Source organism: Motacilla alba, chromosome 1A (genome assembly GCF_015832195.1).
Source record: "Motacilla alba alba isolate MOTALB_02 chromosome 1A, Motacilla_alba_V1.0_pri, whole genome shotgun sequence".
Classification (NCBI taxonomy): domain Eukaryota; kingdom Metazoa; phylum Chordata; class Aves; order Passeriformes; family Motacillidae; genus Motacilla; species Motacilla alba.
Genome location: NC_052031.1, coordinates 48,937,183 through 48,954,407, shown reverse-complemented (window position 1 = coordinate 48,954,407; position 17,225 = coordinate 48,937,183). Strand labels below are relative to the sequence as shown.

General features: G+C 42.9%; 1 protein-coding gene across 1 annotated transcript; it reads left to right on the top strand.

Moving 5' to 3' along the window:
• The first annotated feature begins 140 nt into the window (after positions 1–140).
• On the top strand, positions 141–17,133 carry ADSL (adenylosuccinate lyase). The gene is made up of 13 exons (XM_038155445.1): positions 141–354; positions 4,680–4,883; positions 5,989–6,033; positions 6,859–6,938; positions 8,709–8,880; positions 9,162–9,208; positions 9,594–9,684; positions 10,514–10,583; positions 11,580–11,727; positions 13,584–13,674; positions 14,554–14,643; positions 16,492–16,668; positions 16,990–17,133. The coding sequence occupies exons 1-13, from the start codon at positions 199–201 to the stop codon at positions 17,074–17,076; spliced, it is 1,458 nt and encodes a 485-aa protein (XP_038011373.1). The 5' UTR covers positions 141–198; the 3' UTR covers positions 17,077–17,133.
• The last annotated feature ends 92 nt before the right edge of the window (positions 17,134–17,225 follow it).

Here is a 17,225-nt window from a genome sequence, read left to right as displayed (position 1 = left end):
CCGTGTCGGGGTCCCTGGGGCCGCGTTGGCCTCCGGGCGCGGGGGGGCGCCGGGCCCGGCTCGGGGCGGGGCGGGGCGCGCTGGGGGCGGCGGGGCGGGGCCTCCGCCCGCCCTTATCCCGGGCTGTCGCGGGCCCCGCCGCTGCCCTGCGCCGCTGCTGCCACCGCTGCCACTGCTGCTGCCACCGCTGCCGCTGCCATGGCGGCCCCCGGAGAGGAGCAGGACGTGATGGCGCGGTACCGCTCCCCGCTGGTGTCGCGCTACGCCAGCGCCGAGATGGCCTACAACTTCAGCGAGAGGAAGAAGTTCAGCACCTGGCGCCGCCTCTGGCTCTACCTCGCCCAGGCTGAGAAGGTAACGGCGGGACGGGCGCTGAGGGCGGAGCGGCCCGGGGCGGGGGGAGCGTGCTGCCGGGGCGTCTTCACCTCCCGATTCCCTTAAGGGCTCTGGCAGATGAGGGGCCGGGAGCCGACCGTACCTTCCCGGAGCTACCCTCGGGAAACCGACCGGAGCAACTTTCCAGGCGCCCCTTTGGCGCGTTCCGGGGAGCAAAGGGGTGCGGGGGCTCTGCGAGTTCAGGATCATCCAGCCCTCTGTAAACAATCCCTCCCGCCGCCCCTCAGCAAATCATTTCTTCTCGCCTCGTAGCCTCCCCCTTGCACTTTTGCCTGCCCTGTAAAATTGGTTTTGTAAAAGCTCCGCTAAGCAATCTTTGGTGAGGGGTTGCCTTTGAGCAAACAGCGGTGTCCTTCCCAAGCGCTCAGCTGTTTGCTTTCCAGGAGGTGTGACGGGTGAGGTCCACTGTCCATTCAATCCGATGGCTGTCTGTCCGTGCCAACCGGACCACCCCCTGCATCTGTGGCCATTTGTTGTCACATAGCCCTTTTTTTCCGAGATAAGTTTACTTTTGGCCAAAGTGAGCTGTACATTTACCCTGCAAGTAGTCGTGATGTTTCTGGTTGGCTGAGTGCTGCAAAAAAAAAAAAAAATAATACCACGAAAGATTGCATACTGTGTATTATTAATTCAACTATTAGGAAGCAGCAACTGAGAGTATGTCCATATGATTGCAAGCTCTTATGTTAGTAGAGCATATGAAGTTGACTTTTTTAACATGCACTTTAAGCTAAAGTTTCTGACTTTGACTCTGGTCCTAGTTAGGGATACATGTACAGCTATTATTTCATCTTAATTGGGACACAGTTTTTAAGTTGCACTGACTTGATTCCTTGTGACTCTTAGCAGGTTTTTGACAGTGAAAAAGCTGTAATGTGTTCCCCTCCCAAAAAATAAAACCCAAAGAAAAAAAAGGCACAAAACCACCCCGCTTTCTGACAGTATGGCTTTAGCTTTCAGACTTAATAGGAGCCTGTTTGTTTTTGCAGAGGGTCCAATTTTTGTTTTCAAAGCCCTGGGATTGTTAGAAGCAATTCAAGCTCTAGGTGTGGCAGTTACTATGAGCGCAAAGGCAGAGAAGCACCATGCTGGAGAATGAACACACAGTGCACAATGTCATTGCCATGTTCCTTCTCCATGCAAAGATCGTATCACTATAGCAGCATTATCAAGAATATGTTGGACCAAATATGATGTTTCAGAAGCTGAAGATGCAATTATACAGCTGTGCTAAATAGGAGTCACCTTCCAGAGTAGGGCATGCCTGATTTTGTCAGTTCAGATGCTGGAGTGAGAGAGCTGCAAATCTCATCTGGCATAGGAAGTGTCAGTACTGTGAATGCATGCTTGAGGAACTTTGCATGTTCAAAGCGTGAGAATTTAAACATAGTTGTATAGATTCCATCAGATAATCATCACTTCTGTTCAAGAACAGAGTACATGAGTTGCCCAATAGGAGAAAGCAATCTGCTTGGAAGAATACCCCAGTTTGGGGCTTCTAGGTTTCCATTCCCAAGCTCTGAATTCCAGGCTACCCCATCTATTGGCCCTTGCTCTGCCTCCCATTGCCACCCCAGACTTTTGTTCCCAGAAAATAGAGATAGGTCTTACAACTTCTTGAGCTCTCTTTTCACAGTGGGAAGAGGGAGACTGCTATTTTTATCTGGCTCCTCATTCCAGAACAGTTTGTAATCTAATGTCAGCTCTGGACTAAAAAGAAGGAAGAGTCAGCTACTTCCAGCACCTGTTATCTCTGTCAGTGGTCAGTTAGTTACACATACAAACCATTTCTTTAGGTTCATTATAGAAGATGCACAGTATTTCCATGAAAAAGAATACCCACCCAAATACCAGGCAATAAGTGAACTATGGCAATTTACTGCAGCACATGTCCTCACTTCCAAGACATTCATGTTTTGCTTCTTCGGCCATTCCTTTTGAAGATACATAGCTTATCTTTTCAGAAACACTAGAAACCAAACAATAACAAATGAACTGTGGGCAGTACTTTTGTCTTCTGATAAATCAGATCTAGGAAGGTCTAATCATAGGTTTTCTTAAAGTTGCAGGGAGTAGTATGACAGAAGACATGCAGCTTAGTGATAAAATTTTTACGTGAAGTATAGGGCCGGGCAGATGGCTTCAATATTCACTCTGCTTAATAGGTGAAGTTTTCAAGTGGTCCACTTGGAGTATGTGAGATAAGAATGGAAGAATTATTTCAGTAGAAACTGAATTTGGCAGAAAGTCTATACAGTATTTTGCTCCTTTCAGCAGGCAATAGCAGGAGTTTGAAAGAGCAGGCTTAGCAAAGTGTGGCATTAGTAAGAAAAACTTTTATTTTCCCAACTGACAGCATTTAAAGTTTGGGTTAAGAGTTGAGGTGTCTGAATTTATATTCATCCCAAAACACTAGTTTAATTTTTTGCATAAATTTCTTTGTTTGATGATTCTTCTGTTAACACTTTTTATCTTGAATTCTTGACTTAATTGTATTTGAAAGTCAAGTACAAACTTCTTGGAGCTCTCCCTTTTTGTAGAATTAGCTTTGACATCCTGCAGCATCAAACCGACTTATAATATGTTTTGCACATATGAAATATAAATGTTTCCTCTCTTTCTTTAGTAACCCTCCATCAGTTTTTTTCTGTCCAGTTTAAGTTTCATTGTTTTTCTGTCATATGTTCTTTATATGATGAACAACGCGGTGTTCTGATTTTGTGTGCAGGAGCTGTGCCACGTCATCCACCTGTTCTGCCCCGTCCTTTAGGAAAAGTGATCAACAGACATAGCTGTTGGAGTGGCACATCAAAATATTGGGACCGTCTCAGAAGAATGACACCCTAAAAGCACAGTCCAGAGAGTTCATCACTGACCTCTGGTGCTTTGGGGAAAACCTTGTGTTCTTCCTTGCGTAGTTTTCCTGCTTGGTTTTCTTAGGTACACGGATTTGAAGGATGTTCGTTTTCTTCCCGAGGTACTGCCAGTATCAGCAAAAGCTCATAGGGAAGAGACTCACACGTTGTTTGTGGACAGATGAGGACGACATTTGTCTTGGCACTACCCTGCCTTGCACATGTTCTACGTCGAGTCGTCCCTCTTGGGGGTTATTTCTTTCCTCTCTGTATGACTGTGTACTGTGGTCAGCTTTTCCCAAAGGATCACAGATGTCTGAGCAAGGCATGAGATTTTAATCTAGGCACAAGAATTATTGCCTGCTGAGCTGCCTGTGCTTTTAGGCAGTTGCAGTCTATACCGGTGCACCTCAAAGGCAGCAGTCTGGGGCCAGGTGCTTTTCCCCATTTAGCTGGACATTCACGGGAATGTATATGCTTGTGGCAGCATAAGTTTGGGTACTCATTATCTGATGAGGTCCTTGAGAGCATATCTGCTTCACTTGCTGTCTTCTTCAGTTCCAGGTTCCATATCTGCAAACAATTTTTTCAGTCAGTTTGATTCTGAACGGAACCAGTTTTTTAAAAACTTCGAATCCTGGAAGCCTCCTGGTTGGTGATTTCTCATCACTCATGCACAGGACAATAGTATTTTAATGTGGAAAAGGCAGTAATACCAAGTTCATTGTGAGACTTTTAATTTCTCAGCATCATGAAAAGACATTTTTCTCATCTTAGTGGATTACACCAGTGTATAATCTGTGGTTGGATAACTTTGTTTTCAAGTCACCTTGCTAAAAAGCTCTAGCAATTATTTTCAAACATGAACTAGGAGCATTCATCTCCTTCTTCCAGACCAAGTTACTGATTTCACGAGGTTTCATATTCAGTCTGACATGAGGTACTACAGGACTTTTGAAAAGGTACAAACATATAAAACATATACACCTTTCCATATGTTTTGAGCCCCCTGTTTACAGTTGTGTATGTTTAGTTGTGGTCCGGAGAGTTTTTCCTGACACAAGCTATTTAGTCACATGTTAGCTGGATTTTTCTTTACCCAAAAGGTAAGCTTCATTAAAACAAGTTTAAACTATACTATTTTTCTATCACTTTTCCCCATGTACTTCAATTTTCATAGTTTTCACAGGAATGTTACATGATTGAGGGAGGTACGAAGCCCAAGGGGAACATCTGAGAATGAACACTGTCCTGTGCTATTGGGAAAGGCTGGAGAGCCCTAGAATGAAAGCATTTGCTGTTACAGCTGGTTTATACCAAATTGTCACACTTCTGGAAGATGTCAGATGGGAGTAAATTATTTAAACAGCTTCTGTCTCAGTTTGCTGGTAAAGAGAAAATACAATGAAAGTTCTTTTCCCCTTGCAGTCACTTGGGCTTTCAATCACTGATGAGCAGATACGGGAGATGGAAGCAAATCTGGACAACATTGACTTCAAGATGGCAGCAGAGGAGGAGAAGAAGCTGCGTCACGATGTGATGGCCCACGTGCACACCTTTGCCCACTGCTGTCCGAAAGCTGCAGCCATCATCCACCTTGGAGCAACTTCCTGCTACGTAGGGGATAACACGGTAATGGTGTATTTCCAGTTCCCTGCCTGCTGAGCTGGGTAAAACAAAGCTACAGTTGTTTGTTTTATAGCTCTTTATAAAATATTACGTGGATTTTTCAGTCATTTTTGTTAATTTTACTGTTGAAGTTAATTCAGTTCTTTAACGTGGCTACCCTAGGAAAGCAAGCTCCACTTGCCTTCTTTCCTTTCATGTGAAGTAAAATCTATCTGGAAACTGTTCCCTAACCTCTGCTTGCATGTTAAATATTCAAGGAGATAAGAGGGGAGTTGCAAACACATGAAGAAACATGTGAACTGTGTGATTTTTATCAGTTACACCCCTGTGGCAAGAGTTCACTGACTTACAGAACAACGTCCCTGAGCTTTCAATTGCTACTTGGAACCCCTGCATAATTCAGGGGAAAACAAGCTTTTCAGTAGTGAAGAGAATGGATCAGTGTGTTAAGTGAAAAAGGAAGTACTACCATTCTACAGAGCTGTAAAATATTTGTGAAGAACCCCTCGTCTACAACAGAGCACAAACTGAAGCCTTATTTCTCAATATACGTTGCTGTTCCACTGTTCCAGCCATTGCAACTTCACAGCTGCTTTTGTTGCATGAGAAGCTGCTGTGTGATTTATTTTTTCTCTACTTCTTTGCAAACATGTTTAGCTTTTGGGTAATATCACCTTTCTTGTGACACCTGTGCCCAGCTGTACCTCAGTTTCAAAAGAAGGAGTAAAGACAATTGGTGTCTCATCAGCCTATTTACTTTCCTGCTGCCTTTAACCTACAGTGCCTGTATTTTCCACTTGGGACCATATGATTTAGTCTGTTATTCCATAGGCAGTCCCAAGACCTCAAAATAATCATCCATAGGTACTTGGTGGAATCAGGTCTTCCACCACTTATGACTTTCCATGGACAGTATAAAAGGAGCAATGGTGGATCCAGCATTTTTGTCATAGGCAAGTTCAGTGCAATCTCTGTTACAAGAAGGAAAGCAAATCATTTAAGAGGAGACTTTTGAATCAAGGAAGTATAATCTGTGTCCTCTCTGAGAGAAACTGTTATGTCTGGTCCTTTAAACATGGCCCAAAGTTCCTTTTTTTGCTTCTTTCAGGATTTGATTGTCCTCCGTGATGGGTTTAACCTCCTGCTACCAAAGGTGAGAAGGTGTTTCTGCAGTGTCTCAGAATTGGCAAGCACTCATATCCTGTGCATAGCCTGTGTTTAACTTGGGTTTTCCTAAACCTCTGTGGGAAGCTAGGAGGAGTTGTCTGTCTGGGTTGTTCTCAAAAAAGTGAAGTTCCCTTCCTTTCCTTTCTCAAGTCTTTTCCCAGAGCTTTTTGGCTCACAGTGGGAATTATAAGCAGCTCCTTGTTTATCTGTGCCACAGGTCCTACACAGCAATACAGCTGTATTGCTTTCAGGATTATCTTAGTCTTATCCTTAGCTGTGTTCCTAGAAGTCTGTCAGCATTCAAGAAACTATATAATAAAATTTTCTTAGGTCAAATATAGCTGGAGTGTAGTGCAGTGGTGTCTGTCTGACGTGAGTGAGTTGGCATCCAATTTGCCCTGGACTGTACGTGTGTCAGTTATAACCCAAGCAGCTTTATTCCTGACCGATTCCAGGGATAAAGAAAATACCCAAGGAAGAACCAACTGCAGTATTGGGCTGGGCACGAAGATTAGACTAGTTTGGGCTCAAATCCAATGACTTGTGTGAGCTCTTGCTTGAGTTTTATAGCAAGCAGAAATTGCATGCATGCCCTGAAGAACTGAAACACACCATATTCTACAGTTAGAGAGGGCTGCACAGTTGTCCTCAAGGTCCCTCCCTGCACAACTGCCCCTTCCTGCACAGTGGTTTCCCTCCCCTTTTTCTCACAATATTGTGAGAAATGCTAAGCATGCGAATTTCTGCTGTGTTGTTTGGGGTTTTTCCCTCTCTCATTCCACCTCTTTTCTATCCCTCCTGCTTCCACCAGCTCGCCAGGGTGATCAGCCGGCTGGCCGACTTTGCTGAGAAGTATGCTGACATGCCTGCTTTGGGCTTCACTCACTACCAGTAAGTAGCCGTCAGCCTTTGCTTTCTTTTTGTTGTCTGTGCTTTGATTAAATTGACCTGCTACTGCTCTTTCGCCATCCTTTTCCCATCTCTGACCTGTTGGTGGTTCAGAAAAGGCGTATGTGCCTGACTCCAGGCTTGTTCAGGAAATTGGACTCTTGCTTTGACTAGCTGTCAGCACTTGCTTCAACACAGCTTCGTTTAAAGGGTAACTTCCAGGCAAACACAGATGTGCATGTTCTGGGCTGTTTCAAAAAAGCATGACTGGGAGTTGCACTAAGCCTGTCTTCCAGTCAGATTTTCTTTGGGTTTTTTTAAGTTATTTTCCGCTGCAGCCTAGAAAGTTTTGTTAATGGCTACTTGTTCTTACAGATGCCGAGTCAAAGGATAATGAGATCTGGGTGGTTCTGTTTTTGGGGTAGTTTAATCTCCTGCTTCATGAAGACAGTTTTCAGAAGCATTAAACTATACCATGAGCTAAGCCTATACCATGAGGTCTTCTGCCCCACTGATAGGGAGCAGCAGAGGCAGGAGAATTAAGCACAGGTTGTGTCAGACTCGGTGTCTGGCACTTCAACATTTCTCCCAAAGGGGAGAGAAAACATCAGGTCTCTGATTTATCGTCTTGCTGTAAATGCAACGTCGGTTCCATCATTTCTAGCCCTACAGCCCTCTTCATCTACAGCTTTTTGGAGGAGTATCTGTGTTAGTTTTGTTTGGGCTTTTAGAAAGAGGACAGAGGAGTGTTCAAGAAGTGTATACCAGGTGAAATCGTAATTGATGTCTCAGCCTTTTCTGTGTCGTTTGTCAGCAGGGCCTTTACTCCGTTCACAATCACTTCCATGTTTTCCCTAGCCTTCCCTTTTCCTCCTTATGTACTTGCAGAGGCCTGTCTTGTTGTCTTTCACATCCCATACTAAATTCATCCAGGTGGGTTTTGACTTTCCTTGCCCCATCTCTGCAGTGTTGAATAGTTTCTTTGTATTCCTCCTGGATTGCCTGTCCCTGCTTCCAGATCTTACAAGCTTCCTTTTTTATGTCTGAGCTTAATCAGGAGCACATTGTTCATGTGTGTGTGATTTTTTGAAGTAGTATAGAGGTTTTCTTTGGAGTTCATGTGGATAATTTTAAATATTTCACTTTCTGGAAAGTGATTTCCAGAAACACCCCTGGTTTTGCCTCAAATCATTTTCAGGGGGACTGAACTGTACCTGAATCTTGCAGTTACTTATTCCAAGGTAGAGGTCTTAAAGGAAGTGTTGGCTTGACAGTATTGTTGAAGCGTGTTTGCCCAGAGGCTGAGGAACACATTTCTATATATAAGAGGCAAAGGTTCCTGAGCGGGATCATTTAAAATCACAAAGTGAATGCCGATGTGTCTGTGCTGAGAAGTTCACACCAGTGCTGTAAGTCAGCCAGGGTGCCCCCCATGCCCTGGGTGAGCAGAATTGGGGTGGGGGACAAATGCACCCCCAGTCTGGCACAGCCCCTGCAGGCCGGCAGGGGGCGCCCGCCTGGCACTGTGACATCGAATTGCTGTTTCCTGGTAACGTAATTCCATCTAATTCCTGAAAGAGATGATTACATCTTCAGTACCATTCACTGCTGACATTGGTACATCCTTCTGCCTAAGCAAAATCCTCTTAATTTCTGCTCAAATGAGCCAATAGAGCTGAATCTGTAGGGAACTCCTAATGGCAGGCTCAGCAGTGAAGTGTGGTGCTTGGGCAAATTCTCAATGAATCATGTTGTGTACTTGATTGTTTTCAGACCTGCCCAGCTCACCACTGTGGGGAAACGCTGCTGCTTGTGGATTCAAGACTTATGCATGGACCTGCAGAACCTGGAGCGGGCTCGGGATGACTTGCGCTTCCGGGGTGTGAAAGGCACCACTGGCACTCAAGCCAGCTTCTTGCAGCTCTTTGAGGGAGACCACAGTAAAGTATGTCAGACAGCCCAGGGTGGGGACATACAGTCTTGGCAATTTTCTGCCCTGGAATGATGTTTTCTTTGAGGGAACATTGAGATTCTCACATTAAATTTACAAAGTCACCCTGATCCCTCTGGGGCTCTGTGAAAGTAACCAGCATTTGGGAAGGGATGTTTCACAGAAAGTAGAAGATTTTTTTAACAGTAAACTGAGAAAAGCAAAGACCATTTTTGCTCTTGCTGACCTTGCTGAGTTGTATTTTGAGCTCTGGGTTTTTTTCACTTTATCCCAAGGTTGAAGAACTGGACAGATTAGTGACTGAGAAGGCAGGATTCAAGCGGTATGTAACACGCGTTCTTAGCAGTGTGTGACTCCTGCTGGTAGTGTTGGCCCAGATTCCCCTGGCTGCCAAACCGACATCTGTGCTGTGTACGCTTATTCCCCCTTGCCATCTTCCATCCCAGTTGCATCTTCCCACATGAAACTTCACCTCTTAAATAGGCCACTTCTTCTTGTCTCCCTGTCAAAGCACAGCTGTCCCTTTTCCTCTGTTCACCTCTCTCCCACCTGCATGCTGCCCCAAGAAACTGACAGCCTGAATCCAAAGCTGTTCTCATCCAGCAGAATGACAGCCCTCCGTTTCAAGAGCCATGTCACTGCTTGCTCAAAGTCTTGCAGTGCTGTTGTGTCTGTCTGGAACACTCAAGTTCTGTGCTTATTTCTAGGGCTTACATGGTCACTGGGCAGACCTACAGTCGCAAGGTGGATATTGGAGTCCTGGCTGTGCTGGCTAGTCTGGGGGCTTCTATACACAAGGTGAGCACCCAAGTTGTAAACATTGGGAAGAGGGAGAAATGTTTCAGATCTTGAAGAGAAGGTGCTCTGGTGCAGAATGCTCTGCTCAAGAAATATTGGTGTTCCTTGTTCAGCTGTCTTCTTTGTGATCGTGAAAGTCCGACGGTGGGTATGTGCCTGTTACTCAAATCTCGAGGATCTTAAAACCAGTGACAAGTAAAGCAAGTTAACTGAGCAGATTCTAAAATGGGTTAACAACTCCCACACCAGATATTAGTCTAATCTATGCTAAATTGATCCAATTAGAGTAAATGTCTTTCCTAGTGGTGTATGAGTTCTTAAATTTCACCATTTCCTTCTAGTTAATTGCCTTTCTGATAATGGTGTTATTCTCTCTGTCCTTGTGGATTCTTTTCATTGATTTATGTCTGTTCCCTCCTTCTTCCTCCTCTTGGGCTAAAGTGATCTGTGGTATTTTCTTCTGTTTTGTTTTTTTCCCAGTTCAGTGAGCACACATTATCTGTCTTTGCAAACCACTGTGCAATTTTGTTATGCATTTTCAGTGTTCTCTTCTGATCTGTCTTCTGTTTCCTGCAAACATTTGCCCTTGTTGGAGTCCTGTTCCCATCTAATCCAGTGGACATGCTGTTTTCTGTGTTGTATAAAAATGTCTAAACGTTTTTAGGACAGGAAGTATGATTGCAGTGTCAATTTTTTGTCAAAGTTTCCACTGCCCCCAGTTTACTTCTTGCACATAGATGCAAAGATTCTCCGAGAGCACAAACACTAAGATACATTGGTGGGTGTCAGTTTAGTTCTGTTTTGTTAATTTCTCATGCTTGCTTTCTAGATTTGCACTGACATTCGTCTTTTGGCCAACCTGAAGGAGATAGAGGAGCCTTTTGAGAAAGACCAGATTGGTAAGGGATGAGAGAATTTTCCTGGACTGGTGTATGTGTCTTTTCATTTATGTTGGTGTGGCCTTTTACACAAACTTAAAAATGTTACTGACAGAATTTGCTTTAAATTAACTGGACTTGACATTGTTAGTATTTTCAATGCTTTTAAAAGAAAAGGAAAGGAGGGCAGGGGGGAAGGAAAAAGAAAAAACGCCTTACCTAAAGGTTTGTGGATAGTAAGTAATTAAAATGTAGCCATGTATGTCCCATTGCCTGGAGAGGCGGGCCTGGTTCTGAGGAGTGCTTCATGTTTTCCAGTCCTCATGAGGCTGACTGGAAAGTAGGTTTTCAGCCCAACTCAGCATTTTGATCTTTATAAGCAAACAAATTAGGAACAATTAAACTAGGGTGGACCCTTGCACCCTTGCCAGAAGAACACCAATGATATGATTCTGACACTGTTGGAAAGGGAAAAGGAAGTGTAGTGTTTTGGCTCTCGGCTGAAAGAAAGTTTGGGTACCTTAAATAGTTGTATAGAATTGAATCAGCAAATTAAGCCTTACACCTGTGTGGTACTTGTACCGTTCTACATTCTGTGCATGATTTTAATACCCCTTCCCTAGAGCAACAGGCAGCAGTGTAAGCATCTGACTTTGAAGGACAGTGTTACTGAGCAGATGGAGGCTCGAACACTGCTAAGATTGCCACGGGTAGCCTAGGAAGATGGTGCTAAATACTACATTGAAGAGTACAACAGTTTGTCCCTTTTATGTGGTAGGACTTCCGTTTTGCAGAATTGCAGAAATGTCATCTCACTTTTTCTTTGCTCACATTTAGATGTTTCTGATCTGAAGGGGAAAATGGTGGTGTCATTTTTGTTATTATAGAAAACTGTTGTATTTTGAAGCTTTAGTCAAAACTATGATTCCTGACACATTTTTCTTTCCTGGGGGAGGACCTTCATCTCTTTTCCCTTCTTCTGTTGCCCTGTTTGCATCCCTTTTCCTGCTTTGACAGGCTCAAGTGCTATGCCTTACAAGAGGAACCCGATGCGTTCGGAGCGCTGCTGCAGCCTCGCTCGGCACCTGATGACGCTGGTGATGGATCCCCTCCAAACGGCCGCCGTGCAGTGGTTTGAGCGAACGCTGGATGACAGTGCCAACAGGTCTGTTCAGATTGCGCTCTGCAGGTGGCCTTGTGCAGAAAAGTCCTCTTGCCTCTTTAGAAAATACTGCCTTTAGACTAAACCCACAAGATACCACCTTGACAAAAAGCAGTCTCAATAGAACCCAGGGACTACAAACTGGTTTTCTCTGTACCATCAGATAAAAACTGTTAGGTTCTTTTTAATGTCAAGATCTTCTGTAAAGAAAACCAGCAGTGAAAGGGAGGGATACAGAAGCCAGGGTAATAAATTGCTTTCGTAGTCTTCCTGTTTCAATAGGACAGTATTACAGTACTCACATCTCTCAAATTCTCCTCCTTATTTTGGATGCATTTTTTTGACCCTGCTTTTTTTTTTTTTTTCACTTTTTGGAGAATAGTCCAATACCTCAACCCTCCAAATAATCTAAAAAAATATATTTTAATTTTGAAAAATATTCTTGGCAAGAAGTAGTCAGATCCTGGAGAAAGAGCACAAATACTCTACTTTTTAAAAAGTTTCATGAAAATCTGTGCAGGTCTTTAGGATATTGCTCAGCAGATTTTGCTTTGTTTTATAATTCTTCATTCCAACTATTTTGAGCTGAGCAGAAGTTATCTACAATTATTATCAAGTAAATTACAGCAATTAAATTCAGTGCTTCCATGTTTTATTTGGTACTAAATCTGCATAACACCCGTACCTACCTTTGAAACATTTTCATTTCAAAGTCATATTCTGTTGCAGAATTTGATCTCTTAGAATCTTAGAAATCTCTAGACTTCTAAGGTATGGCACCTGTGAGACAATGAACAACAGCAGTTTTGGCTTAATTAATGCTAGATTAGCATTAAGATTGCTGACAAGAATGTTATTTTTAAAATGTCTCCACAAACGTAATACCTGCGTAACATTTCATGAAAAAATAGAAGATTTTTTTTCCCAGGGGGACCTTACTCCACAGCTCCTAGTCTCATTAAAAGAAGAGCTGCATAGCCAGCAGAAAACAATGTAAATTTAAGAAATTGCATACTGGTTGATATGGTGTGTTTATTTCCCAATAGATACCAAATGTTGAGAGATGTACTGGAGTGTTTAAAATTTTATTTTCATCTCATCTAATAGAAAGACTAATCTGTCCACTTCATTAACCAATTATAAAAATCTGTGCTCTTGTTAAAGCTATAGTGTTCTGGAAGGAAAGCAAGCCAGAGAAAGTTCAATCAATCTACAATCCAGCAAAGTTGTTTTAAGGCACTGTGATAGAATTGGAGGGCTTAGATGTAGCACAAGATTCAAGAATTAGGATATTTTAAAAGATGACAGTTTAGGATGGGCCAGGCCCTGTGTCACAGATACATGATGCTATGTTTGCTGCATTGTGATGCAGAGCATTTTGCCTGATGCAGCTCAGTTCCCACTACTCCTCTTGTTTCCCTCCTCTGCTTTTTGTCAGGAGCCTCCTTTGTGACCAGGAGCTGGTTTCTTGGAGAAAGCCCTCACCAAATGCATGGATCCCCTTGGAAATACCCCACTGAGCACAGCCAGGCACAGCATAGCATGCAGCATGTCTTACTACTGGAGGGTAGGATCAGTAGTAGACACTTCTACAAAAAACACATAGGGGAAGATCCAGTAGATTGCTGCCCTGTTTCCTATCTCTGTAAGCACTGAATTGTCTTGGAGCTTTCTATGTGTGCCTTCACCCTTTTCCCTCTCCACTGACCAAAAAGGAAAAAAAAAAAAAAAAAAAAGAACAGCTCCAGTGTTAGGCCAGAATAATGCTATTTAGAGCATTATTTACGGAAGCTGAACGATCTGAGGTGGGCAGGAATATGGCTTTGTTGCTGACCAGGGTTCTGATGTGTGTCTTGTAGGCGCGTGTGTCTGGCTGAGGCTTTCCTCACAGCTGACATCATTCTGAGTACACTGCAGAATGTCTCCGAGGGACTTGTGGTGTATCCAAAGGTAAAGCAGGAGATAATGGATCTCCTTGGTAATGCTACAACTATACCAAAGTGTACAAAAATGCTCCCACTCCAAGAATTACATTTTTATGTTAGTTCAAATGGTTTCTGAGTTTTGCTCTGTTCTTGCCATATTCTCACTGTTGTAGGAGATACGTTAGGGGCCCCTTGTGAGGCCAGTAGCAGAGTAAATACAAAACTTGTCAAAGGATATTTTTCCCTTAATTACAGAACAGAGTTGTAGAACTTAGCAGCAAAAGATACTGTCTAGACAGATCTCATCCAGACCCGGAACTTACTACAGGTTAAAAAAACCAAACTCTTGGACATCCAAACTAATGTCTCATACAAGATATGGCTTGTAAGTGTTATCAATTTCAGTATCTGGATTTCCAGAGCTAAGTTCAAAATGACGATGTGTCTTTGCATCACGGGGACAAATTTTTTATCAGGGCCTGTTATAATAGGACAAGTGGTAATGGTTTTAAACTGACAGAGGGACAACTCAGATGATACAGGAAAGAAGTTTTATTACAAGGAGGGTGACGAAACACTAGAATAGGTTGCCCAGAGAGGTGCTGGATGCCCCATCACTGGAAACATTCAGCATCAGGTTGGACAAGGCTCTGAGCAACCTGATCTATTGAAGACATCACTGCACATTGCAGGTGGTTGAACTAGATGGCCTTTAAAGGTCCCTTCCAACCTAAACTTTTCTGTGATTCTGTCACCATTGTCCAGTCACAGAGATTCAAAGGGAGAGGAAAAAAAAACTTCACTGTGAAGTTTTCAGTTGTCTATAGATTTTCTATAATGCTCTTTCTTTTTTCCTGTTTTTTGTTGTTTTGTTTGTTTGTTTGTTTGTTTTTGTGTATTTAAGGTGATTGAGAGAAGGATCCGGCAGGAGCTGCCATTCATGGCCACAGAGAATATAATCATGGCAATGGTGAAGGCTGGGGGCAATCGTCAGGTACAAATGAAATGTCCAAATTACCTTTGTTTACGGCCAGGTGTTTGTCTCCTGAGAAACAAATGTATCTGGACTCTTGTCCTATCTCACCTTTCTCTGCTCTTCACCTGCTCCCACAGAGTTAATAGCATTGCACTGGTGCTGCAAAGCCAGGCTCTGCTCTCTGAGGGGAGAGCACTTGTGGAGATCCCTGTTTTCTGTTAGGAACACTGTGTGTTTGGGCTAATCTGGCTGGCTGTGCTGGAGAAGAGGGAGACCTATTTTTATGTTTGATACTAGTAGGCGTTTTCCTTTTTTAAGTGTTTGAAGGAACTTGGAACACAGGCCAGGCTTCTCTAAATGGAACATGTTGGCAGTTGGCTACCTTGTAAATTAAAAGAGGGTGAATCAGTACTGGTAACAAAAAAAGCAAGTAAGACCATTCTGAATCACTCATTCATGTGTCATTCTTCCCTAACTCAGTACAGTATATTAACCACTTTGTTTATAGTTGTTAATTCAGCTTCCTGTGTTCAAGCAAATGGTAATTAAATATTTTCCTTAGTAAATAAACCCAGACACAATTAGATTACGTTTCCTTATTGTTTAATTTCACAGTTCAGGTCAAAATTGATAATCAAATTTCCATCTTAATGAAACACCTTCTTTTCATTTACCTTTTAGATAATAATTTTTCCTTCTGTGATTGTTTCCACATCAAGGATAGAAGTGAAACTTGCAAGAATAATGAAAGGGTTTGATAGAAGCTTTGAGCATAATATTTTTGAGTTTTCTGAAACAGTTGTGGCAAATCACTCATCATATTAGTTTAGAAACATCCTTTTTTCCTCTTTTTTCCCCCCTGTGTTTCTGATGTCAGTGGGTCAGTGAGTAAGCTTCCTGACTAAATCATTAAGGGTCACATCATGTGAATCACATTCTGTGATTCATTTGTGTCTCTTGTTGACCTGCCTTCTTTCTGGTGATGTTTAATTACATACCCATAGGGCTTAGTACCTTTGCAGAAGGTGTTCATATTCAGATTCATATGTTCTGGTTTTGTGTGCTAGGAACCTTGGAACAGCACATTTTCTAGGCTTTCCCACCTCATAGCACTAAAACTCACTTCCTTTCCCCACTACTAAACAGATCTCTTCCCTAAATATCCAGAAGATAGATGTGTTCACCCGAGGCAGGTCAGTGGTGAAGCAAAATGACATTTAAATACAGGAAGCAGGATTATTTTTGTCCTAATTGTAGATCAAGGAGAAGATTCCTGCAGAGCTGTAAATGCAGTCACATGGCTGTATTTTAGGACCAGCATGGCAATAGCTGATTTTGCAAGTGGTACCTGACTACAGTTGGGTTCCCTTGTTCTTACCAGTTGATTCCAAAGGAATGGGTTTTTTTCCACAGTCTGTCCTTATGTAGGGCATAGTTTGCAAAGTCTCACTGCTTGTTAAGTTGGGCACATTCTTTTCTTTTCCCTTTTCAAAATCTGTAGAGGTTTTACATTATTTACAATTGGAAAAATCCCAAACCCTAGAATGACTCCTAAGAATATTTGGGAAATTTGAAGAAGTATAAATTATTCCAGTGTCATTAGTTTATGTTATAGCTCAGCAGGGAATGTATGTGACATTTGGACTGTTTCAGCCTCAAAGGGCAGATGTGAAAGGATGAAGAAAATCTTGTTTTTAATGTAGTGGCATGTGAAGCACTGCAGTCAAAACTGCATCTTCTTTTTGCACTGTCCAGGGCAATACACTTCGATATTTTTTCCTCCCACCAAGGTGAGAGGAACACGTGCTGTCAATAGCAATGGAATGACTTTTTTATTTTTCCATCTCCCTCTCCATGTACCTACAGGATTGCCATGAGAAAATTCGTGTTCTCTCTCAGCAAGCAGCAGCTGTTGTGAAACAGGAAGGGGGTGATAATGACTTCATTGCCCGTGTCCGTGCTGATCCTTACTTCAGCCCTATCCATAAACAACTTGAAAGCCTGTTGGATCCCTCCTCCTTCACTGGACGTGCTCCTCAACAGGTAAAGTAGTGGAAAGAGGCTGTGGGTTGTAATGCAATGTGTAGTTTAATCCTGCCTCCTTTTGTATACAATATGTGCACTGTTTGCTACAGAGTGTATATATGATATAACTCTAGCCATACTACTAAGGAAGACACATTTTTCTCCTTTGATTTCCTTGGCTTTCTTATCTTTCTTCCCTGTGGCTTCACACTTTTTACCCTGGACATACCAGACTGTTGGGTGTCTTTGTGAAAGAGAGACCCCAGTGAGACAAGGAAGTCCAAATGGGGAGCAGGAGGCAAGTCCTTTTCCTAATTTTATTTTTCTCATCTTGAACAGGTGGCAAAGTTCCTGAAGGAGGAGGTTCGACCGGCACTGATTCCATACCAAAGCAAGATGGGTGGGAAAGTTGAACTGGCACTTTAGGTATAGTCTGCAAATGTGTGTGGGTACAGGAAGAGAATAAAAGCCTTATTGACCCAGGTCTGTTTACTGTGTCATGTTATTTTGGTTCTCTACAGGACATTTAGCCCCCAGAGCATTGATTCCAGATGGGCTTTTCATTCTTTGTTTGC